Raw genomic sequence first — 24,452 nt, 5'->3', positions numbered from 1 at the left:
TTTTCTGTTGGATTTAAGATCTCTGCTTGCTGTCTGTGACTGGGAATCATCATCTCACAGGATAAAATCCTGAACCTTTCTACAGCTGTTTTGTTACCTTGTGAAGTCCTGGCTGTATACAATGTAACAAACTATCAGGAGAGCCCTGTGCTGCTGGGCGGGGCTCAAAGGATTGGAGGTAGAGGCTGCATCCATTTACTGACAGCAAGCGGAGTTCTGGAAAATGATTAATTGTAATCTACAATATATTAGAAAGTAGTCGTTTTCATTCCACAGCGATCAGGCTTTATTTACCCGGAAAACCAGTTTCTCTAAAGCGTTTTGTCTCTTCCGTCTGGGGCGCGGCCTCTGGAGTGACAAACTCATTCCCTGCAGTGAAACAGATATAACTGCCACCACCTGCCGTATGGTCCTCCGATCTGTAAAGCTTCGGTGATGCTCTTCCAGCAGGGGGCAGGCTTCTTGATAGTGACTGTTGCTTTCCATATTCTTCTGATCAGGACACTGCCCATGATGTAGACATTACAGTACATCTGTGAATTGAGTCACTTTGAGTGCAGCTCTGGAGTGCAATACTGGATGTAACTCAGGATAAATAATATATGTACACAGTGACTCCACCAGCAGAATAGTGAGTGCAGCTCTGGAGTATAATATAGGATGTAACTCAGGAGCAGTACAGGATGTAACTCAGGATCAGTACAGGATAAATAATGTATGTACACAGTGACTCCACCAGCAGTATAGTGAGTACAGCTCTGCAGTATAATACAGGATGTAACTCTGGATCAGTACAGGATAAGTAATGTATGTACACAGTGACTCCACCAGCAGAATAGTGAGTGCAGCTCTGGAGTATAATACAGGATGTAACTCTGGATCAGTACAGGATAAGTAATGTATGTACACAGTGACTCCACCAGCAGAATAGTGAGTGCAGCTCTGGAGTATAATACAGGATGTCACTCAGGGTCAGTATAGGATAAGTAATGTATGTACACAGTGACTCCACCAACAGAATAGTGACTGCAGCTCTGGAGTATAATACAGGATGTAACTCAGGATCAGTACAGGATAAGTAATGTATGTACACAGTGACTCCACCATCAGAATAGTGAGTGCAGCTCTGGAGTATAATACAGGATGTAACTCAGGATCAGTACAGGATAAGTAATGTATGTACACAGTGACTCCACCAGCAGAATAGTGAGTGCAGCTCTGGAGTATAATACAGGATGTAACTCTGGATCAGTACAGGATAAGTAATGTATGTACACAGTGACTCCACCAGCAGAATAGTGAGTGCAGCTCTGGAGTATAATACAGGATGTCACTCAGGGTCAGTATAGGATAAGTAATGTATGTACACAGTGACTCCACCAACAGAATAGTGAGTGCAGCTCTGGAGTATAATACAGGATGTAACTCAGGATCAGTACAGGATAAGTAATGTATGTACACAGTGACTCCACCATCAGAATAGTGAGTGCAGCTCTGGAGTATAATACAGGATGTAACTCAGGATCAGTACAGGATAAGTAATGTATGTACACAGTGACTCCACCAACAGAATAGTGAGTGCAGCTCTGGAGTATAATACAGGATGTAACTCAGGATCAGTACAGGATAAGTAATGTATGTACACAGTGACTCCACCATCAGAATAGTGAGTGCAGCTCTGGAGTATAATACAGGATGTAACTCAGGATCAGTACAGGATAAGTAATGTATGTACACAGTGACTCCACCAGCAGAATAGTGAGTGCAGCTCTGGAGTATAATACGGGCGAAGCAATGTATGTACACAGTGATTTTTGTATGTAGATTAGATCTGTATATAATCTGTTATTTGAAGGTCTAGGTACATTTTAAGACCCGGGCTCTGCTCTGTAGTGGAGTATATTCATGTTGGTCCTTGACTCCACATGTCTGCTCCTGCTCCTAGTGTGCAGGTTGTGATCTCTCACGTATGTTTGCTTTGCTGCCTGACATCTGCGCTCTTCTTGCTCCCAGTTGACCGTGTTCTCTCTCGCAGGCGATAGGTGCCACGCTGCTGATCTCTGCCGCTCCTTTCTTCATCCTCTTCCTGATCCCGGTGCAGTCCAACAGCAGCCAGCACCAGTCCCTGCTAAAGCTGCTGCTGAGCTTTGCCTCGGGCGGGCTGCTGGGAGACGCCTTCCTACATCTTATTCCTCATGCACTGGGTATGAAGCCTTCATTGCTTTGTGTTATATCAGATGTCTGCAGCTGTGATAAAACTACAACTTCCAGTATTCACTGACAGCCTGCAGTTGTAGGGGCAGGGCATGCTGGGAGTTGTAGTTTCACCTTAGCTGGAGAGCTATTAGTGTTATAATAAGCATTGCATTTTCCATAGAGCCGCACTCTCACCACCAGCATGAAGGAGGTCACGACTCTCATGGACACGGACACTCTCACGGTGAGAACTCTGCATTAGTTATACTCTGCAGGATTAGACAGTTTCCAAATTGCACCATACAGTTATAGCGCATGTTGGGTGTCATTGTATGGAGCGGACTGGATAGGGGGGGCTCGGCCCGGTCCATACATGGCGAGTGTTGGTTGTCCTTGACGCCCAACCGCAACAGTCGTGATCGGGGATGACTCCGATCATAGTGCTGCCAACAACTCTGATAGCAGCATTTAAATGTCCTCCTTGTGATTGAAATGTCCCGAATGGCCTCCCTCGACAAGATCATGGGGCGGTGTCTGGGTATCGTTGGAGACGGGGGGGCTTTCTGAAGTATTGCAGTATTTCATATAAACGATCAAACAATTGCAAGGTCAAGTCTCCAATGGGGTTTAAAAAAAATATTAAGTGAAACCAAAATCTCTTTTTATTGCATTTTTTTTCTGGGTGACTGAAGTGCATTTCTGGCGTTTTTTGACGATGTTCACCATGTGGGGTAAATAATGCGCTACTTTGATAGATCGGACTTTTATAAACGCGATACGAAATTTTTTTTAATTATTATTATAGATATGGCAAAAGGGGGAGGATTTAAACGTTTTATTACAATTAGTTAAGCTTTTATTGATCTGATTCTTACTCTTCTTCTTTTTTTTTTTTTTTTTTTTTAGCCCCCTACGTGACCACAACTTGCGATGCTTTAATCGTTCATGCAGTATGATGCCGTAGCATTTAAATGGTTAATAGCCGCGACCGGCCACACGGCTGATTGCAGCTATTTCCCTCGGGTGTCAGCTGTAATAAACAGCCCCGCTATCTCTTTTCATACATACCCCGATGCTGCAGGACATAAATGTATGTCATATAGCTGGAAGGGGTTAATGAAAATGTAACTTTCTGATAGACTGTACTTCAGCTTCCTACTAGTTGTGGTTGAGGCTGCTAATCTTGCTGGGACAGGTGTGAGACTTGCAGGTATATGGCGGCGACCAGGACCTGAGCCGGATCCAGTCATCTTCTTGGCTCTGTTCCCGTCTTCACATAGTGAGAGCGCACCCTGTATCTGAAAAGCGTACACAATCCATTCCAGAAAAAAGGGCGGTGGCACAAGCAGCAACTATAGTTCCAGGATAGCCCATAAAAGATGCATAGTCTGCGGCAGCACAACCATGCAGTAGAAAAAGGGAAAAACTTTAATTCCTCCATTTGGAGCAGCCATGCCGCAGCCATCCTCTGAAAGGGGGGAATAATAGTTTCTTACTCCTTCTACCGCATGGTTGGGCTGCCGCAGACTACGTGTCTTTTATGAGAAGCCTACACAGTTACTGGCCGGCGTGCGCCTTCTGCAGCAGCTGCTCAGGGCTTTTGTTATCTACGTTATATTTGCTTTTTACACCATCTGTGTTTCCTTTTATGTTTTTTTGGTCTTTCATCTTTGTCTCCCATAAGGCACTCTAGTAGGCAGGCGTGTACAATCCTACCCCGTGTAGGCTGAGGGGAAATGATGGTGCCGGCGGGTGCCGCTGTCTGTCCTATGGACAGTCTTGCAGCTTGTCTCCCGAGCTTGTAGACGTCAAGGCGAGAAGCTGTAGAGGACCGAGAGGAGACAGTCCGATAAGTACAAATAAACCCCCTTCCAGATGCAGCTGAGCTCAGAGACCGCCGGGTACATCTTATGGAGTTTGTGAGGGGGTTTGTACCATTGAGAGAAAATTTTAAAATGAAGCTCATGTAGACCACAAGTGATGGACACTTTTTGAGGAAGGACAAAAGCCTTACTCCAGAGTTCCCCGGGGAGGTACGACCAGCTGCTCCTCCCAATCTCCCCATCTCTTGTATGGGTATTGGGTTTAGTATTGCTACCCAAAGCTTGGCTCTACTGTAATGAAAGAGGTCAAGAACACGGGTGCAAGTGGATGACGTGGTATAAATCAAAGTTTGGCAACCCTATATCTCCGGCTGTTTTAGGTCGAGTTAGAAGTCTACAGCTTAGGTGGGAAGTAGAGTTTTTTACCAAATACAACAACTCACCGTTTTTGTAATTTCTAACGATTATTCCAAGGCGAATCCCAGGGAACGGTCTGCAACACATATAGTGACTGGGGTAGAATATCCATCTCCAGGGCATTAACCCTGCCAAACCAATATGGTGGCAACCGACTCCAAGCTATGATATCGGATTAAATTGCAGCCCTCTTTGCCATGCTCCTTAATCCGAGCACCCAATTTATGTCTACAGAGATATGAACCCCCTAGATAAGGGAATGCTTTGTGAAGGTAATCTGCCTCCCGGGTCGGTGGGGTAATGTTCAGTATTTCAGTCTTTGGGGTATTTGCCCTGAAATTAGTAATTCTACCAAATCCATTCAATTCATGAATAATAAGTGGGATCTACTCTGGGAGGGGGGACATGGCTCAACAAGTCATCTGTAAATGGTGACCACTTCTGCTCCATGTCCCCTATCCTCACTCCCATGATTGTCACTTTCCCTAAGTGCATTAGCTAATGACTTCATGATGAATGTATAAGTATGGGGAGGGGACAGAAACCATTTACCATTACTCAGGGTTGATGATAAAGGGCCAGGATCCAGGCCATTGTTTGCGGCCCCAAGTCTATTTGCATAAGGGTCTTCTCCAGAGATGCACCCTCCACCCCCTCCCCTCCCGTAAACCCTATCAAACCCACTCCTGTAGTGGGAGGTTAATAGAAATGTATGGGATTGGTGTGTATGAGAGAGCCCTGGCCAGCCACCTCGTGTCCTGTCCTATCGCTGTGCATTCCTCGGCTCACGTCACCCACTGATTTCCATGAGACCTTTTAAAGGGGTTGTCCCGCGAAAGCAAGTGGGGTTCAGCACTTCTGTATGGCCATATTAATGCACTTTGTAATATACATCGTGCATTAATTATGAGCCATGCAGAAGTTATTCACTTACCTGCTCCGTTGCTAGCGTCCTCGTCTCCATGGTGCCGTCTAATTTTAGCGTCTAATCGCCCGATTAGACGCGCTTGCGCAGTCCGGTCTTCTCCCTGATGAATGGGGCCGCTCGTGCCGGAGAACTGGTCCTCGTAGCTCCGCCCCGTCACGTGTGCCGATTCCAGCCAATCGGGAGGCTGGAATCTGCAATGGACCGCACAGAGCCCACGGTGCACCATGGGAGAAGACCCGCGGTGCATCGTGGGTGAAGATCCCGGCGGCCATCTTGCTAAGGTAAGAAAGAAGTCGCTGCAGAGCGGGGATTCGGGTAAGTACTAAACTGTTTTTTTGTTGTTTTTTTTTAACCCATCCCTTGTGTTTGTCTCGCGCCTATTGAAAAAAAAAAAACGTTTCGGCGCGGGACAACCTCTTTAAGGCATTGCACGGCTCTAGAAACTCACGCATGAGGATCGGAATTTCACAGATGCCATGTGTTTTCCCCTGAAAGTCGCCTTGCGTCTGTGGGTAAATCACACGTTCACAATGGCGCTGTCAGGCTGAATTCCTCAACCCGATATTGCGCGCTTCGGCGTGTAGGTAGCCTGAGGCAGAGCTGTGTTTCTTGTCAATGATCGCTATAATTTGGTGTCATAGTGAGGATATTAGTAGGTCTGAAGATCGTTGGAGGCTTCCCTTAATCCAAGCGTATGAAGTCCGTTTAGCGATGCTTTTCTTCTTCCCATCTTGTGCCCTGGGATATAACTAGGCCTCCCACTATTAGGGGTCCGACGGATGGCTGGTTTATCTGTGAGGCACACTGCATCATTTTAATAAATGATGGTTTAGATGCCAGGTCTGACATCTGGCGTGCATAAAATGGATGAGTGAAAGGTGAACGACTATCGCCGTCAGGTCGTTGGCGCACGGTCAGACTGAACAGTTAGCGGTCACTTTTGTCCGTTTAGACAATAAAGGGCCGTAATACTGTGCCGTGTGGCAACCAGATCCTGTCCTATACGAAGGCGTGCTATCCAGTGTAGGTAGGCCAAGAATCAAGCCGGGTTCAGCAGGCCTTACAGCGGGATATACGCAGGGATGAGGAGCGCGGTAGTACAATGGGGGCCAAGTGTTACACAATGGTCCTAAATTAAATAGAATAAAACTTAAAATATAAAAACTGGAATAGAAAAAAAAGTGTGGCGAAATATGTATAGAACGAAATACGTTTAAAGTAAGAATGGACGACTAGTGGTTCGGGGGGGTAAAGGACTAACGGGCCGCTCATGAACAAGTAGAGGTACTACGTGTGCTACAGCTGATTACTACATGTGACCGCGGTCCTGTTTTTATTCCCCCATTACTACGTGTTGTTTCCTCTCCGTCTCCCGTTGATCACCTTCTAAGATAAATCTTCTCAAAGGCCTCGCTCAGTGTTTTTGTGGAGAAATCCAGAACACTTTCTGCATAGTTTATTAAACTCTCCATACAGGATTTGCTCCAGCGGGGTTTGGCGCATGGTAGCCGCGTCTCTTACGATGGATGGAGAAGTGATGGGAAACCATTCATCGGCTCCTGTCAGTGCATTGATGTGCGCCCCACGTGGGCAGCAAGTAAACTATATATGTAGCTCCACAAAGTGAATGGGGCTTTGGTTGTGCTACCGTTCTCGGGGGCCCACCTGTCGGACCCCCAGTCGTCTAACGTTTTTCAATTACCCTGATGGGATTATTACTAGAGATGAGCAAACCTACTCGGCCACGCCCCTTTTTGCCCCGCGCGATTTTCGAGTAATTACTCGAAACAAGTACGTTCACTCATCTCTAATTATTACTGATGCCCGAACATGAGCATGTAACCCGTATAGTGGTCGCAGCCATCGCGTTGGTGTATGCTCGCTGCATCGGTCACCACAGACAGAAGGCCTTGGTCGCAGACCGTGCTAATAGTACAATAGAAAGTAACTAGAGATGAGCGAGCGTACTCGACCACGCTCCTTTTTCGCTCGAGCACCGCGATTTTCGAGTACTTTTGTACTTGGGCGAAAAGATGTGGGGGGTTGCAGCGGGGAGTGGGGGGGGAGAGAGAGAGGGCTCCTCCCTGTTCCCTGGCGCCCCCCGAATCTTTTCACCCGAGTACTGAAGTACTCGAAAATCGCGGTGCTCAATCGAGTAAATACTTGAAACGAGTAGGTTTGCTCATCTCTAAAAGTAACTGATCTGTTTCTGTAAAAGTACAACCTGCTGATTCCGCTGATAACTCTGAATAATAGCAGCATGTCTCATTTTCAAGTTATTTAACCCCTTAGTGACCAAGCATTTTTTTTTTTTTTTGTTTCAATAAACCATAACGCCTTTATCCATCGACGTCGCTGTATGAGGGCTTGTTGTATTTTTCAATGGTGCTATTTAATGTACCATATAATGTACTGAAAAACTTTTTAAAAGTTCTAAGTGGAGAGAAATGGGCAAAAAAACCCACAAAATTCAGCCATCTTTCGGTGTGTCTTGTTTCCACGGGACACAAACTGCAACAAAAATCATTATATGGGTCAGTACGATTACTGCAATACCAAACTTGTGTACCGTGTATTCGGGCGTATAAGACGACCTTTTAACCCCGAACAATCTGCTCTGCAGTCGGGGGTCGTCTTATATGTCCCCCCGGTGTTCTGCGGCGCTGCTGCAGGCTGTCGCTCCCTCCTTGTCCCCGACAGAGCATTGCTTTCTGGATGCGGGGCTTGAAACATTGAATGGCTGTGATTGGCTGACAGCGTTATACGCCCAGTCGCCTTATACGCTGGAATATATGGTAGTTTTTTTGCTGTACTACTTTTATTTTATTTTTTCAAAGACATTAAATTTTTTTTTAAATGATTTTCTGCTGCCGTCTTCTGCATGCAATAACTTTATTTTTTCGTCCACATATTTGTTCCAGGGCTCATTTCTTGCAGGACGTCCTGTAGTTGTGTTGGTATTATTTTGGAATACATACGACTTTTTGATCACTTTTTATTGCATTTTTTTCTTGGAGACAGAATGACCAAAAAAGCGCATTTCTGGCGTTTTTTGACGATGTTCACCGTGCGGGTAAATAATGCATTGCTTTGATAGATCGGAGTTTTACGGGCGCAGCAATACCAAATATGTATTTTTGTTTTATGATTTTGATTCTTTTGTTTAGTCTAACCAATGACCTGTAAAAACACAATTCATTTGTTTTTTCCTTCCCCCTTTAAAAAAAAAAAAAAAAAACTCCTTTATTTATCCGTCGACGTCGCTGTATGAAGGCTTATTTTTTGCGTGACGAGTTGTGTTTTTCAATGATACTACTTAAAGTACCATATAATGTACTGAAAAACTTTTTAAAAATTCTAAGTGAAGTAAAATGAAAGAAAAAAAAAAAAGACATTCCGCCATCTTACTGTGCGTCCTGTTTCTACAGCGCACAAACTGCAACAAAAATGATGCGATTATTTTTTTTCTATGGGTCAGTACGATTGCTACGATACCAAACTTGTATAGTCTCAGCGAGGGCTCATTTTTTTGTGGGATGTCCTGTATTTTCCGTTATTACCAATTCGGAATATATACGACTTTTTGAACGGTTTTTATTGCGTTTTTTTTCTGGGAGACAGGGTAACTGAAAGGGCATTTCTGGCGTTTTTATATTTTTTATTTTTTTTCACTGTGCCGGGTAAATAATGCATTACTTTGATAGATCGGACTTTTACGGACGCGGCGATACCAAATATGTACTTTTATTTTATGATTTAGATTTTTTTTTTTAATTACAGATATGGCAAAAAAAGGGTGATTTAAACTTTTATTCCTTTTTTTTTTTTTAAATACAATTACAAAAATTTATTGATCTTTTTTTAACTTTATTTTTTAAGTCCCCCTGGGGGACTACACCATGCGATGCTTTGATCGCTCCTGCAGTGTGATGTAAGGCTATAGCATTACGTCAGGCTGCCTGTCAGAATGCAGTATATCAAGCCACCCCACGGGGATGGCTTGATAGGCAGTCTCCCAAGGCAGCCCTGGAGCCTTTCAGAATGCCCCTGGCTGCCATGAAACCTCCACGGCTCCCCCGATCTCACCGCGAAGGGGGGGGGGGGGCGTGTTCGGGGGCTTTAAATGCCGCTGTTAGAATTGACAGCGGCATTTAAAGGGTTAATAGCCGTGGGTGTAAACAGCTGACGCCCGCACTGTATGCAGAGGTGTCCCCCCCCCCCCCCCCCGCGAACTCTCTGCATACATGCACCAACGCTCCAGGGCGTAAATGTACGTCCTGGAGCAGGAAGGGGTTAATTACAACTTACTGGTGGATGATCCGCAGTGTTTACGCCATGTGGACACATACCCTATATGTTACATAAACCTACCCTTGCGCAATCACTTTTGTTCTTTTTATTAAGCAAGGTTAATGGCGAGCCAACTGAATTAATTGTACAGGCAGATTTCCAAAAAATACAATACAACGGCAATTGGATTACATTATTTCCCATAGCTGAAAAACCTTAAGTGGCAGAAGAAACGGATATCATATTTGAATTCAGCGCACTAAAATTACTGTAAGCCGCCTGTTACATAAATTGTGTTGCCCAGTGTAATTGGTCAAAAATCCTTCACCTCAGCGGAAGTGAATCGTTCAGTCTGAACACAAGCCAACGAGTGAACGACGACTGAGAATTGTTTTGCCTTTAATTCAACCTTAGTTTTATGCAGCATAAAACCCCTTGTCGCTCGTTCTCTCGTCGTTCAGTTTACGCCGCGCTCGTTCAGTCGCCCTCATTCACTTCTACGGGAATAAGTGATTCTCATCTGAACGAGCCAACAATGCATTTGACTGTCTGAACGGGCTGCACGTGTGCGAATGAGTTAGCGGTGACGTCACTCGCTTGTCTAAAAGGACCCTAAACCGTCTGGGGGTTCCTCTACCGACCCCTCACGATGCTGAAACATTGACTAGTGAGGAGTTCCCCCTCTAACCCCCCATCTTTCCTTTCTCAGATCACAGTCATTCCCACATGATGTCTGTCGGGTTATGGGTTTTGGCAGGAATAATCGCTTTCCTCGTAGTGGAGAAGTTTGTGCGCCACCTGAAGGGGGAGTCGGGCCACGGGCACAGCCACGGCCACGGCCACGGTATGACCGCACATCTCCTGGCATTTCTGGAGGAAACCCATGATGCATCTTGCTGTACCTTCCCTCCTAGAGCCCAAACAAAGTGCACCAAAGGAGAAGGACAACAAACCGGAGGAGAAGGATGGAGTGAGACAGAGGAGCAAGGAGACGAGCACTAAGAGCAAGTCGGGGAAGGAGAAGCCTCGCACAGGTCGCCCCGTAGTAAGAAGCCCTTGGGATATTCCTTCCGAGGATCAGCTCCTTCTTAACCATTTTTTTTTTCCTCCTGCTGCAGACATGACTGTTTCTGGGTACTTGAACCTCGCTGCTGACTTCACACACAACTTCACGGATGGTTTGGCGATTGGCGCCTCATTCTTGGTTAGCAGCAGCGTTGGCATCGTCACCACCATCACCATCCTGCTCCATGAAGTGCCCCATGAGATCGGAGACTTCGCTATTCTGGTGCAGAGTGGTTGCACAAAGAAGAAGGTCTGTAACCCTTAAAGGGGAGGGGCTAGCAGAAAATGGCCTCTTGTGTAAATCAAGTCTTTATGTTAAAGGGGTTGTCCGGTTTTCTTCTGCTTTTTACAGTCTTTCTTTAGCTATACAATAGGAAATTATACAATTTTCTGATATAAATGGATTTCAAGATCTGTTTCTATCCCTTTCTTATACCAGTGCAGTGGCCCCCATCTGTAGAATGGTATAGTCCGTGGACTGGTCTGTCCGTGGTAATGGACATCAATCATGTGACCCGCCCTACATGCCATGTGACCCCTAGTGTCCAGTGCACATGGATGAGGTATCTAATAGGTGAATAGTAGATTCATGAGGAGCAGAACCCCCGCGGTATCGCCTCGCTGCATCCTGTCTGTGGGGTTATACTTTTCTCCCCGTCTCCTCTGTCTACTGTTTTAGTCTATTTTATTAACAAACAGTTGTGTTTTTGTTTTTTTTCTATTTGAGCAGTTAAAGGGGTTGTCCCGCGCCGAAACGGGGGTTTTTTTTTTCAACGCCCCCCCCCCCCCCCCCCCCCCCCCCGTTCGGCGCGAGACAACCCCGATGCAGGGACGTAAAGAAAGCTTACCGGAGCGCTTACCTTAATCCCCGCGCTCCGGTGACTTCAATACTTACCGCTGAAGATGGCCGCCGGGATCCTCTGTCTCCGTGGACCGCAGCTCTTCTGTGCGGTCCATTGCCGATTCCAGCCTCCTGATTGGCTGGAATCGGCACGTGACGGGGCGGAGCTACACGGAGCCTGCATTCTGCACGAGCGGCTCCATAGAAGACTGCAGAAGACCCGGACTGCGCAAGCGCGGCTAATTTGGCCATCGGAGGGCGAAAATTAGTCGGCTCCATGGGAACGAGGACGCCAGCAACGGAGCAGGTAAGTAAAAAACTTTTTATAACTTCTGTATGGCTCATAATTAATGCACAATGTATATTACAAAGTGCATTAATATGGCCATACAGAAGTGTATAGACCCACTTGCTGCCGCGGGACAACCCCTTTAAGTTTAGCAGTTGTTTAACCCCTTAGGATGCAGTTCTTTTATTTACTTTTTTTTTTTCTTTTTTAGATTTCCCTCCCCATTTATTAAAAAATAAGGCTTCGCCCTTCAAGCCAAACACCCCTCTTCCTGCCTGTCTATTAAGATTTTGGACCTAGGCCTCTACGGTATTAGAAGGCAGCATCTGAGCTGTTAACTAGAGATGAGCGAGCGTACTCGGAAAAGCCCTACTCGCTCGAGTAATTTGCTTTATCCGAGTATCGCTGTGCTCGTCCCTGAAGATTCGGGTGCTGCTGCGGCTGACAGGTGAGTCGCAGCGGGAAGCAGGGGAGAGCGGGCGGGAGAGAGGGAGAGAAAGATCTTACCTCCGTTCCTCCCCGCTCTCCCCCGCAGCTCCCCGCTCCGTGCCGGCACCCGAATCTTCAGGGACGAGCACAGCGATACTCGGATAAAGCAAATTACTAGAGCGAGTAGTGCTTTTCCGAGTACGCTCGCTCATCCCTAGTGTTAACACGTCTTGTAACGAGGATGAGGAATAGGAGCTGATTTTATTCCCAGTCATGTTAGGCGGCCTGTTAAACGGCTAGAAATGGACTTGCAGAAATTCTACCTGCCAATAGGTGGCACTGCAGAGGTGTTGTTCCATCTTCCCATTTGCATATTTCCCAGAGGGGCATGCATGGCCTTATTAGTCTCCTCCCACCTACTAGGTGCTCTCCCTAAGGAGAAACTTTTAGCCCTCCTGATCCATTCCAGGTTTTTGGCAACCTGTTAGATTATTGTCTTTGGGCACCTTGTGAGTGAATGCAGCTTTCTTCACTAGTTCATCTTTATGGGACGTCCTGTGGCTGGCATTCAGAAGTCCTCCTCTGTAATATGGGAATGGACTGCTGGAATGCATAAAAGCATTTGTCAGAATTATGTTGTAGAAAAGTCATAAATGTCTGCATCTTTTTACACCATCCCTGCCGCTTGGCTGCGGTGTGGGAGAGACTGGTGCAGGTTATAGCGCAGTTTACAGCAGGTTTGATCTACTGTAGATTTCTGAAAGTGGTGCACGACCAGCACCGGATGTGCTAACAATGAGGCGTCTGTCTTAAATGTGGCGCATCTTACTCTGTCAGCACTTATCGAAGACCTACGTGTGAAGCGGCCGGCTTGGTTAAATGTCCCAAACTGTCCGCTATGTAGCATTCTCCATACTAACCTGAAAGTAAAGGGAAATGTTGCTTGGTGATCTCTGAAGCCACGGATGTCCCCTCTCTGTTCCAGGCTATGATGCTACAGCTCAGCACGGCTCTTGGCGCTCTTGCGGGCACGGCCTGCTCCCTCCTGGCAGAGGGGATCGGTGAAGCTGCGACCTTGTGGATCCTTCCGTTCACTGCCGGTGGTTTCATCTACATTGCAACTGTCTCCGTCATCCCCGAGCTGCTGAAGGACTCTCGCCCGGTGCAGTCCATCATGGAGACTTTCGGTCTGCTCCTTGGAGTTGCCATGATGGTTCTAATAGCAGTACTTGAATAGAAGATCTAACATTTCATGAAGCGGGGGCCTGAGCCAAGATACAAGTCTTCTGTGAGCAGACGGTGCACTCGTACGCCATTACTGGGCGGCAGCCTGTGTTGTAGAGGATGTCACATGACTATAGAGACGTCTCGCCTTGGAGACAGCGATGCGGCAATGTCATATCTCGGTCCACTCCACTTCATATTAATGTTTATGTTGAACTTCTTTGGACCAAACTGCGATGTGGTCAGGAAAGTAACCCCCCCCCCCCCCCCTTACACGATCACGCCCTGTTAATTTTGCTATTTGCTTCCCATTGTTAAAGCCCTTTTAGACGGAACAATATCAAAAAATTGTTCAAATGAGCAAAAGTGAATGATGATCGTTGGGTGTAAAGGCGGCCAACGATGACCGATATGGTCTACTGTTTGTTCATCGTTCGTGTTATAGTCATAAAACCCCCGTTGGCTCGTTCACTGATCGATCGTTCAGTCCTTCTGGCACTATTACTGCGACTGAAGGAGCCAACGCAGTATCCGTATAAACAGGTGGTGACGACGTTCCGGGCCCTTATTTTATACTAGTAGAATATTTAGTAGTAACTCAAATCACGTTGCTCCTCAAAGGAGTTTATAAATCCTTCAACCCATTTTGTAATTACATTTTAAGGGTGGAATTGTGTAGCTTTAATGACAGCACTTACGATAAATCCACTGTGGACTACGAGGAATTAGCGAGGTGATGGGAGCGCCTTACTGCTCTGTGTATATAATTAGGGATGTATCGGGAGTCGGCTGCCATCACAAAGCAACGCTGCCCAATAGTCCCTTACTTCATAAGGTTGTTGTCCTATCTAAACATCATGCTAAGTGGCAGCGCCATCTAGTGTGCAGACTGTATGGTTGCAGCACTCCTGCCTGCTCTGACTGTGTATCCAAGTGCTTTTTGGGGCTGTTGGGAGCTTTGATTTAGGGTTCATAGAGATTGCTCTTCCTTTTATTTTTTTTTTAAGTAATGGAAATAAAGCGATGAAAATCTGAGTCTGATTATTCTGTATTGTAGTTATTAATCTCCGTGAGGGACGGCTAATGGGAAGCTTGTTGGGGTAAAGGTGGGAAATCTGAATTTACCAACCAATGCATCATAGAAAATGAGCATCATTGTAAGCGTATATATTCATATGATGTATCCTGTATTATAGTGCAGAGCTGCACTCACTATTCTGCTGGTGGAGTCACTGTGTACACACATTATTTATCCTATACTGACCCTGAGTTACATCCTGTATTAAACTGCAGAGCTGCACTCACTATTCTGCTGCTGTAGTCACTGTGTACATACATTACTTATCCTGAAGTGATTCTGAGTGACATCCTGTATTATACTCCAGAGCTGCACTCACTATTCTGCTGGTGGAGTCACTGTGTACATATTACATTATGCTGCTACCGTGAAGTGGTGCCCGGTATTACAGATGCCCATGCTCACGCTCAGCATGGATGATGAGTAGTTGATCAGGTGACGTGGCAGTAGCGCTCATCACCTATCGACGGACGCAGATTCTAACATGACCCTGAGCAGATGTGGTATATCAGGCCTCAGCGCAGCACGTGAGAACAACGCAGCTGGCGGAGGATCGCTACTTCTCTGAAGTGACATAAGGCGGTTTTGATATGAAAACTTCTTGCATCCACAGTGAAGTGCGATATCTGCTCTTATTGCATTCGCCCGTATGACGGCCTCAAGGAGGTTGTCCATAGTTAGAAGAACATGGCTGCTTTCTTTTAAAAAGAGCGCCTCCCTTGTCAATAAGTTGTGTGTGGTATTGCAGCTTAGTTGCATTGAAGTAAGTGGATCTGAGCTGCACTACCAGACACAACCCACGGACAAGGGTGGCGCTGTGTTTGGAAGAAGGCAGCCATGGTTTTTGTACCCTGGACCACCCTTCTAAGAACCCGTTCACCAAGCCGTAGTTCCGCGGTATATTTACATGCAGTGAGCAGAAGCCGCTTGCTGTTGGGGTCGGTCACAGCGGTAGTTTTCACACGACTTTTGGCTTTGTGTAAAATACGCGGCGTCCTATTGGTGGAGATCACGCTCTGAAGTCGGCCCTCGCTGTGAATATGTGGGACGCCTGCGCACTTGTGCAGCACAACAACGGCTCAGTCTGTTTCTGCGAATGGCAATGCACTGCGTATTCCTGTGCACAAAAATACACAGGAAGGACGAAAACCGTAGGGTGATGCGATTTTTAGCATGCATGGCTGAGCCCTGAATCCGGCGCGCCGGGGAGCGTTAGGTTTCAGACGGTTGAAATCTACTGGTGAAATCATCTCAGAAAACGCACGTGGCGGCTCCTCCCAGACGCAGTGTTCACACTCAGCGCGGCTTCCTGCGCTACTCTACAGCAACACAGACACAAAACGTTAGTATAGTGTCTGTGAGCCTCCGGCTGGCCGGAACTACAACTTCCATCATGCTTAGAGGCTGCTGCGCAGCCGCACAGAGAAGCACGAAGGGCACTGGAGGAGCCGCAGCGGACGCTCCTCTATGGTCGGGGACTTCCGGCCCGCCGTCTCTATGGTGATGTCATGGCGGCGCCCGCCCGGCTGAAGTCCACGCTGGCTCTGGTGACAGGTCACCCAGTATTAGTATACACCCTGCGGTCTAATAGACGGTCCCTGGAACATGCCGTTATGTTGTACGGGATCCGGGGATATCATTTGCTCCGCCGTGTCTGGCTGGGATCCCATGAGATCCTCTCGATAAGTGATGCCTGATGCGTCCAGCGCTGCTTATCTGCCCTTCATAGTCATAATATGCCCTTAAAGGGGTCCCATGCTGACCAGTGGGGGTCTCGTCGCCTGGAGATCTGTGCTTGTTGATGTCTGCAGATGAAGCTGCCGGGGTCACCGGGTCACAAGCACAGTCCGCACGGAAATACACTGATATACAAAAACCGCAGCAAAGCCCGTTAGTGCAGCTCAGTCACCGTGCGTGAAGATCTGAACACGCTCGCTCATCGGAAGGTCGCCTCTAAAAACGTGTCATAATCCAGGGCTTACCGCTGCAGTGTGTGGATGCGCAGATTCTGCGCTGTCGGTTCACACCTGTATGCGTAATTCCAACATGGAAAATTCCGACGTGTGAACAACCCGCCGGCCGCCGCAGCTCTCACAGTAGGGGTGGGGAATGATTTTGCACGGAATTCGCAGCGTATTTGGGATATGCCACAGATTCTAAAGTCGCAGCATGTCGCTTTACGCTGCGGTTATTAATGGCGGATTTCAACCTTTGTGATGCAGTTCTGTAGCAAAATCTACATGGCCCAAGCGCGGATCGGCTAAAGCGCGCAGCACGTACGTCGCAGATGGAGGCAGTAGATGACCTCCTAATACAGCGTACAGGGATCGGCGGTGTCAGACAAATCCTTGTAGTTGCTGTAGAATGGAGAGCTCCATATGCCCAGTGCTTCCGTTCATCACCATTGTCAGGATCACTGCTTGCTGTGAGGACAAGGATACCTGTGTATGACCCGGAATCGCTCCCACCTGGGTGTATGCAGTACAGGCAACCTATGTGAGCGGTCAGTCGGTGACTCTCTATGTGACTCCTCAGGTGGTGGCAGCGGGATCGGACGGGCCGTCTGTCAGCGACTGGCACAGGAAGGGGCTTCAGTCGCTGTGGTTGATCTTAGCATTGACTCGGCTAATGACACCCTGCGGAGGCTGGCACGTGATGCTCCAGGGCAGGACCATGTGGCTCTCGCCGCCGACGTCTCTAGATCCGAGAGTGTCCGAGCTCTGATGGAGCAGATACAGGTAGGCGGTCTAGCACCTCCCTGCTGCTGCCCCCAACAGGTGTTCACTGGCATTGCACAGGTGAGGCGATCGGACGCCAAAAGCGCTGCAGTACAGTGATGGTCGCTGATTGATCTCTGCCTTCTCCCATCAGTCTCGGTTTTTGGCTCCTCCTCGTGTGGCGGTCAACAGCGCCGGGATTACCAGGGATGAGTTCCTGCTTCGCCTGTCGGAGGAAGCGTTTGACTCCGTGCTGAACGTCAACCTCAAGGTTTGTTCTGTCTGATTATATCTCTCCCTCTGTGGTAGCCAACATGAGGCTGTCTCACATCTAGCGTGCTCTCTCTTACATGTAGCGTGCTCCCTCTCACATCTATATCTTTTTTATCACATCTAGCTCTCTTTTTTTATCACATTTAGCTCTCATGTCTAGCGCTCCCGCTCGCTCGCTCTCCCGTCTGGCTCTTTTCTCTCTCCGACGTCTGGCTCTTTTCTCTCTCCGACGTCTGGCTCTTTTCTCTCTCCGACGTCTGGCTCTTTTCTCTCTCCGACGTCTGGCTCTTTTCTCTCTCCGACGTCTGGCTCTTTTCTCTCTCCGACGTCTGGCTCTTTTCTCTCTCCGACGTCTGGCTCTTTTCTCTCTCCGACGTCTGGCTCTTTTCTCTCTCCGACGTCTGGCTCTTTTCTCTCTCCGACGTCTGGCTCTTTTCTCTCTCCGACGTCTGGCTCTTTTCTCTCTCCGACGTCTGGCTCTTTTCTCTCTCCGACGTCTGGCTCTTTTCTCTCTCCGACGTCTGGCTCTTTTCTCTCTCCGACGTCTGGCTCTTTTCTCTCTCCGACGTCTGGCTCTTTTCTCTCTCCGACGTCTGGCTCTTTTCTCTCTCCGACGTCTGGCTCTTTTCTCTCTCCGACGTCTGGCTCTTTTCTCTCTCCGACGTCTGGCTCTTTTCTCTCTCCGACGTCTGGCTCTTTTCTCTCTCCGACGTCTGGCTCTTTTCTCTCTCCGACGTCTGGCTCTTTTCTCTCTCCGACGTCTGGCTCTTTTCTCTCTCCGACGTCTGGCTCTTTTCTCTCTCCGACGTCTGGCTCTTTTCTCTCTCCGACGTCTGGCTCTTTTCTCTCTCCGACGTCCGGCACGCTCTGTCTCTCGCGTTTAGCTCATGTTTGCTTTTGCTTCAAAGTGCAATTCATGTAGCCCCTCTACGTGGATCTCCGTTGTCCTGGCTACGGCTCGCCCTCACTGACCTCCAGGGGGTGTTGCTATGCAGCTCCATATTCTGACTTGACCTCCGCTATCTGCATCGGTCCCACTGAAGTGACAGAGCCACAATTTGGGGATGGATTCCTAGGGGAGGACTTGCTGGGATGGGAATCCCCCATTAATGGTGGCCCTTTCCCGTGGCTGCCCCATGCCGTGCTGACAGAATACAGGTGGCCCCTATTGTTACACGGACCCCATTCCCCCTGCCTTGTGCCCACATTGGGATTTTAGGACTTTCTCACTTCCTTCTCTTCTAACAAGTCTGCGACGACCATCAGCCATAAGACCGCAGTACGGAGGCCACCGCCATCACCGCTCTCCTTCTGTCTCCTGAAGGGTACGTTCCTTATCACCCAAGCTGTGGCCCAATCTATTGTGACCAGCGGGCAAGATGGAGGTTCCATCATCAACATGGGGAGCATCGTGGGGAAGGTGAGCGGACGCGCTGGGGTAGATCGGGGTCTCTGGTGGTCCGCCTGCTCTCATACAGCTCTGACATCCGCTGCAGGTGGGTAATCTCGGGCAGGGGAACTACGCCGCCTCTAAAGCCGGAGTAGAAGGTCTTACCAAGACTGCAGCCAAAGAACTTGCCAAGTGAGTAGAAGCATTGTACACCTGCTCTGACTGCAGGAGCTGCCTTGTTACAGTGTGTCAGTCCTGCAGCTGTAGGGGGTGTGCTCCTCGGGGTCTCGATGTTTGCATTGATTGGTCGCTGTCTCTTCCCAGGTTTGGCATTTGCTGTAACACGATCCTACCTGGATTTATTGCTACCCCAATGACTGAGAAAGTCCCACAGAAAGTGCTGGACAAAGTGAGTCGCTGCGCACAGAAACCTCCTTCCTTCTATACTGTCTTGTATCCGCCTTTTGTTGTACATTGTAGGCTCCGTATTACTGATCATGTGACTGCAGCGAGGTTTGTGCGGCACTGAACTTCTCCTTTTTCCCATAGTTCGTCAAGGCAACTACCTACAAGCACCACTAGGGGGAGCTCACTGCATACAGACATGTATCGGAGCTCCTATTAAGGCCACTCTCACACATGCCTTGACAAAACTCTACGGTTTTGGACGTACCACACATTCACGTGGTGTTTTCAAACGCATGTTTCAGCGTTTCACATTACTCAAAAGCGACACGTTAGAAACCGCACGTTCGAGCGCTGGTCTGCGAAGCCCCAATGGGAGCGCCGTATCGGTGCAGAGCATTTACCATCTCCCGCCCATGTGATCTGTATATGGGCATCTGTGGGCCAGGATGACGCCGTGATGTCACAGGTCACGTGACCAGAGCAAGTGTTGACAGTATGTAACAATTACAAACCTTCTGTGGGCAGCAGGGGTATCATTATAGGAATATATTAACACTCCGAGTGCCCTGTAAAGCTGCCCCATGAAGACACGTTATCCACAGGATGAGGGGTAACGTGCTGATCGTTGGGGGTCCGACCGCTGTGACCCCCACTGATCCCGAGAACGGAGGGCTGCAGAGTCCGCACAGGAATGGAGCTGTAGGTACAAATCTAACGCGTCTCACAGTTGGCATAGATTGGACTTTCTGTTACATGTATGCGCAAATTTATTAAAGGGGTTTTCTGACAGGTTCTACCTTCCATGCAGACCCCCCTAGCAGCGATCTCCGGCACTCCGTTGAATGTACACACGCACGGCCACCCACTACCATTCACTGTGGGCAGACCTGCAGCTAAGGCGTCTGCATTACTGGTAAAACCTGTTACAAGAGAACCCTTTAAGACGGCCGGCATCTTCATGTCGCATCTCACTCCAGCAGCCATTGCACCGAGACCAGGTTATGAAACATCTTAGTAAGTTCTTGAGATCGGTGGAGATCTCAAGGGTGAGACATCCACCAATCAGCAAGCTATCTCCTGGATATACCGTGGATGGGGGGAACTTGTGCAGCCCCTGTAACATTTTAGTTTTCATCTTCCCACATATATGTCCATTGCTAGAAATCCAGTCCTGTGAGTGGCATGCTCATAGTGGGGGGAGCGGTACCTGGACATGCTGGAGCACAAACTAGTACAAGTTGGATATTTCCACTTTCCTATTACTCGGCACTCTGGGGTAGCTGGAGTTTGTCTGCAGCTTGCACAGATTCCGCACTCATTGATGGAATAATGTTCCCTCTCCTCCACAGTTTGCGGGGATGATACCGCTCGGAAGACTCGGACGGCCTGAAGGTAACTCCCCCGTCAGAAAAGGAGTGTATTCCTTGTGACGCCCCAGATTCACCATACACAGTGGTAAATTACTTGGGGCCCCCACCCGAACCCACCAGATGATGGAATGTCAGAGCCTGATCCTTTTGTTCCCTGAGAGATAAGCTGCTACCAGAGCCGTTAGGCTGCAGCTTACCTTCTTAACACACGAACACTTGAGTCGAATGCTCATGTATATGGGGCAGCGGCTGAAAGCTGCATCCCGCCAGTTGTAAACCTTGGGGGCAGCATGGTGTTGCGATGCATTGGCACCTGAATGACTGTAAGAGCACCCGGTGGGTCGGGGCACAGAAATGTTAATACCAGTAAGCTTTCCATAAAGCCGCTCCTACAGCTGCAGCTCAGATTATTATTATTTCAGATGTTGCCGATGTTTGCGCTTTCCTGGCTACAGAAGACAGCAAGTATATCACAGGAGCAAGTATAGAAGTGACGGGTTAGTATATGGGACGTCTGCAGTTACTTCTCGTCTAGTTGCTTGTAGTTTACAATTACACTATCCTTCCAAAAGTAGTATTTATTTCCATATGTTAACCCCTTAACACAATGTACATCCAGCACATGCCACAGGCTCTGAAGTGAACCCCCACCATCCCACAGTGGAAGCCCTTGAGTCTAATGGCCATTTTCCCGCTCAAACAGCGGATCGATGAGAACAGTGATCCCCGCTGTTAACCCCCTACACTCCACGATGTTATCACAGAGGGCCGATGGGTTGCCATGGCAGTTGGACACCAGACACTGGTGTCCCGGCCTGCTGTGGCCTATGATCGCTATTGTAAGCCATAAGGCGTTGCAGTACCAAGTCTTGCAATGCATTATCATAGCGATCAGAACCTTTATGGTTTAAGTCCCCTGTGGGGATGTAAGTAATGTAGAAAAACAAATAACAAAAAAAACCTTGTTTGTACAAAAACAATTAAAAATACCACTTATTTCTTATCATTGCACCTGCAACAATCTGTACAATAAATTGAACACGTTCTTCATCCTTCACGGCAAAAAACATAAAAAAAATGGAGACAACATGTTTATTTTGTTCATTTTGCATCCCAAGAAAATGCAATAAAAGTAATTTAAAAAGCCATATGTACCCCAAAATGGTACCAAAAATCCCTACAGCTCATCACGCAAAAATCAGGGCCTGCACAGAGCTCCATTCATGGAAAACTAAGAAGTTATGGAACTTTAAATACATCAATGTAAATGTTGTATTTATATCTCTGCACATTCTGAGTCCAGTGGGCGGAGCTATCAGTGATGGACAGCTATCTATGAATGACTACATGCAGGGGTATCTGTCAATCTCTGATAGCTCCGCCCACTGGACTGTTCAGCTCAGAATATGTAGAAATATAAATGTATATAATACAAGTTCTACTGAACCATCCCCATCATACTATATATCCATCCGCTCGGCTCCTCCGGCTCTACAACATGATGCAGGGCGGGCAGCGTGTTCCAGCTGACAGATTTCCTTTAGTACTTAGTCTCGTTTGGTCCTAATGACATCGCGTACTCTCCATGGAATACTTTCTACAAGCATCTGATACACCTCAGCTGGTATTTACCTCCATTCATCCTGCAAATGCAAGGCGAGTTCTCTCAAGATGCATCGGTCTGTCTACAGCAGTGCAAGGAGTGTTGTCACGGGAAAGTTAAGCAATGGAAGAATGTTCTATGGAGTGACAAATGATGCTACTCCATCATGACATCAGATGTCTCTCCCGGGGTGTGGGGCATCCTGAGGAACGCCTTCTACCGGAGTGTGTTGTGCCAACAGGTAAGTACAACGGAGGTCCCGTTATAGTCTGGGGATGGTTTATATGGCACAGTCTCTGTCCGTTGGTTGTAGTGGCAAGAACCATGAACATGGAGGTGACCCTGACATTGTAGACAATGTGGTAATACTCTGGGAATGGTCGGCCATACTTCCAACAAGACATTGCGCCTTGTTACACATCTAACTCCGTTTGATTTGAGGATATGGATGTTCCGCAATTGGACCGGCTGCACAGAGTCCCAACCTGAACCTACTGAACATCACTAGGATGAAGTGGAGCAGTATCCATCTTGAGAGAACAAGCCAGACGTTTGCAGGATGAATGGAGGGAAATACCAGCTGAAGTGTGTCAGACAGTAGTAGGATGTATACCATGGAGAGTATCCAAGTCATTAGAGCCCAAGGAGCCCCACTAAGTATTAACATTTGGAAATAAATATGACTTTTGATTCTTGCTCAGGGGTCCAATTAGTTTTGGTGGGATAGTAGTGTCTTCTGTAATGGAAATCTCCAGCTGTATACTGCAGCTCTGCTGGTTGCGATGGCTGCAGTGTACAGCGCACAACCTCCCCGGGAACAGGAGCGCTACAGCTGATCTGTAAAGACACGTGATATCTGCTCATCTCCCCAGGTGGCCTGTTCTTGTGATATAGTCTGCCAATCTGACTAGCCGCTGCGGCCTTTGCCATATGGCCATGAGAAGTCTCTGGAGCCTGCGAGTCCATGTCTGCGAGCCACCGGAGCGCCCGGTCATGACCGCCGCCTCTGTACATAATCACACAAGGACAATCTGATGTCAATGTTTAATAAATATTACATAGATTTGATATGCATTTCATCTGGAGTTTTGTCTGACGAGTGATGAGCGACTGCGGCCTGCGCACACGTGGGAGGTCGCTCAGATGGCGCTAGGTGTTCTGTTTCAACAGAACAACTGCTGAGCGACGGTCCTGCTAACAGAAATGCACTTACTAAGCCAGTGCAGTGACCGTTATGTACCCCTGGCAGCAGTGCTGTGCTGTATATAGGCCGGACCCTCCCCCGCTCCAGGAGGAGGAGCCAGCCTGTGTGTAGAGCTACATGCTGTCAGTGTGAGGGGCATAGCGGTCGCTGCAGGCAGTAGAGTCCGGTGGTGGCGCAGTGTAAAAGAGGGGAGCACTCTAGTGGTCACCATTAGTAAGTCCGGGCCACAGAGGGTGCACTAGTACTATGGGGGGTACTGGGAGAGTCATTGGCAACCCCGTAAGGACCCAGGGCTGTAAGTATACGGTTCAGTCACAGCCATTCGTCGAGCACTGGCTGTGATTGGCTAAGCGTCAGCCAATCACAGCCAGCGCGTCCAGGAGGCGGGGATTTTTTTAATCCCCGGCCAGAAAATGAAGACGAGAAACAGTGGCGGAGAGCGCTTCTAAGGTGATATGTGTGTTTTTTTGTTTCTTTCCCTGCAGCCAGGGCTTAGATTATAGCTCTGACAGTAGGATTTCCCACTGTCAAAGTTGCATCGTACTGCACGGAAATCGCGGTTTGTGCGATGCGATGCAACAGAGAGGAAGGCTCCATAGGGGAACATGGACTACAAAACCTCGCGAGTTGTGTGCATATTGCCAGACCTGCGAGGTTTTTGTGTCGGGATGTTGCATGTGTGAAGGAACCCATAGGAAAGCATGGGCTTCACATACATGCCATCTGTAGCAACACGACTTTGTCGCCCGTGTGAAGGAGGCCTAAGGCCCTCGGCTGCTGCGATCAAGCAGGTCGGCTTCTCTGCTGTCGGTTTTTAACCCCTTCTGCCTTCCCCTTCCCAAACTACACAGAGCTCAATGAGCGCCATGTACTAAAGCGTGAGAGTGCTGCTTCCACTAAGCCAGCC

At 48.1% G+C, this 24,452-nt stretch overlaps 2 protein-coding genes across 3 annotated transcripts in view; both read left to right on the top strand.

The window, feature by feature from the left end:
* The window catches only part of SLC39A7 (solute carrier family 39 member 7), a 28,623-nt gene extending 14,086 nt beyond the window's left edge, over nucleotides 1–14,537 (top strand). The window contains exons 2-7 of the mRNA XM_066582076.1: nucleotides 2,021–2,204; nucleotides 2,378–2,440; nucleotides 10,364–10,498; nucleotides 10,569–10,688; nucleotides 10,773–10,969; nucleotides 13,264–14,537. Of these exons, the coding sequence (XP_066438173.1) occupies nucleotides 2,021–2,204; nucleotides 2,378–2,440; nucleotides 10,364–10,498; nucleotides 10,569–10,688; nucleotides 10,773–10,969; nucleotides 13,264–13,515 (951 nt within the window). The 3' untranslated portion in view covers nucleotides 13,516–14,537. The remainder of the gene's footprint in view (nucleotides 1–2,020; nucleotides 2,205–2,377; nucleotides 2,441–10,363; nucleotides 10,499–10,568; nucleotides 10,689–10,772; nucleotides 10,970–13,263) is intronic.
* Nucleotides 14,538–15,995: 1,458 nt separating this feature from the next.
* On the top strand, nucleotides 15,996–23,409 carry HSD17B8 (hydroxysteroid 17-beta dehydrogenase 8). 2 transcript variants are annotated; one of them, XM_066581320.1, is made up of 9 exons: nucleotides 15,996–16,134; nucleotides 17,116–17,318; nucleotides 17,452–17,568; nucleotides 18,895–18,990; nucleotides 19,067–19,152; nucleotides 19,285–19,369; nucleotides 20,718–20,760; nucleotides 21,161–21,235; nucleotides 23,214–23,409. In XM_066581320.1, exons 1-9 carry the CDS (start codon nucleotides 16,089–16,091, stop codon nucleotides 23,228–23,230), a joined length of 768 nt encoding a protein of 255 aa, XP_066437417.1. In that variant the 5' UTR covers nucleotides 15,996–16,088; the 3' UTR covers nucleotides 23,231–23,409. The 2 variants fall into 2 exon arrangements, with proteins under 2 accessions (XP_066437417.1, XP_066437416.1); XM_066581319.1 differs by lacking the exon at nucleotides 15,996–16,134 and having other exon boundaries at nucleotides 16,151–17,318.
* Nucleotides 23,410–24,452: the final 1,043 nt, after the last annotated feature.

The sequence above is a fragment of the Eleutherodactylus coqui genome, chromosome 10, assembly GCF_035609145.1.
Source record: "Eleutherodactylus coqui strain aEleCoq1 chromosome 10, aEleCoq1.hap1, whole genome shotgun sequence".
Classification (NCBI taxonomy): domain Eukaryota; kingdom Metazoa; phylum Chordata; class Amphibia; order Anura; family Eleutherodactylidae; genus Eleutherodactylus; species Eleutherodactylus coqui.
This window is presented reverse-complemented; position numbering and strand designations above follow the sequence as displayed.

Bases quoted from the DNA above. Each gene is read 5' to 3' on its own strand.
- HSD17B8 (XM_066581319.1), top strand. From the start codon at position 17,028: ATGACCCGGAATCGCTCCCACCTGGGTGTATGCAGTACAGGCAACCTA. The intron at 18,991-19,066 runs GTGAGCGGACGC...CATCCGCTGCAG, and splicing joins TGGGGAGCATCGTGGGGAAG to GTGGGTAATCTCGGGCAGGG. The intron at 19,370-20,717 runs GTGAGTCGCTGC...TCTCCTCCACAG, and splicing joins CACAGAAAGTGCTGGACAAA to TTTGCGGGGATGATACCGCT.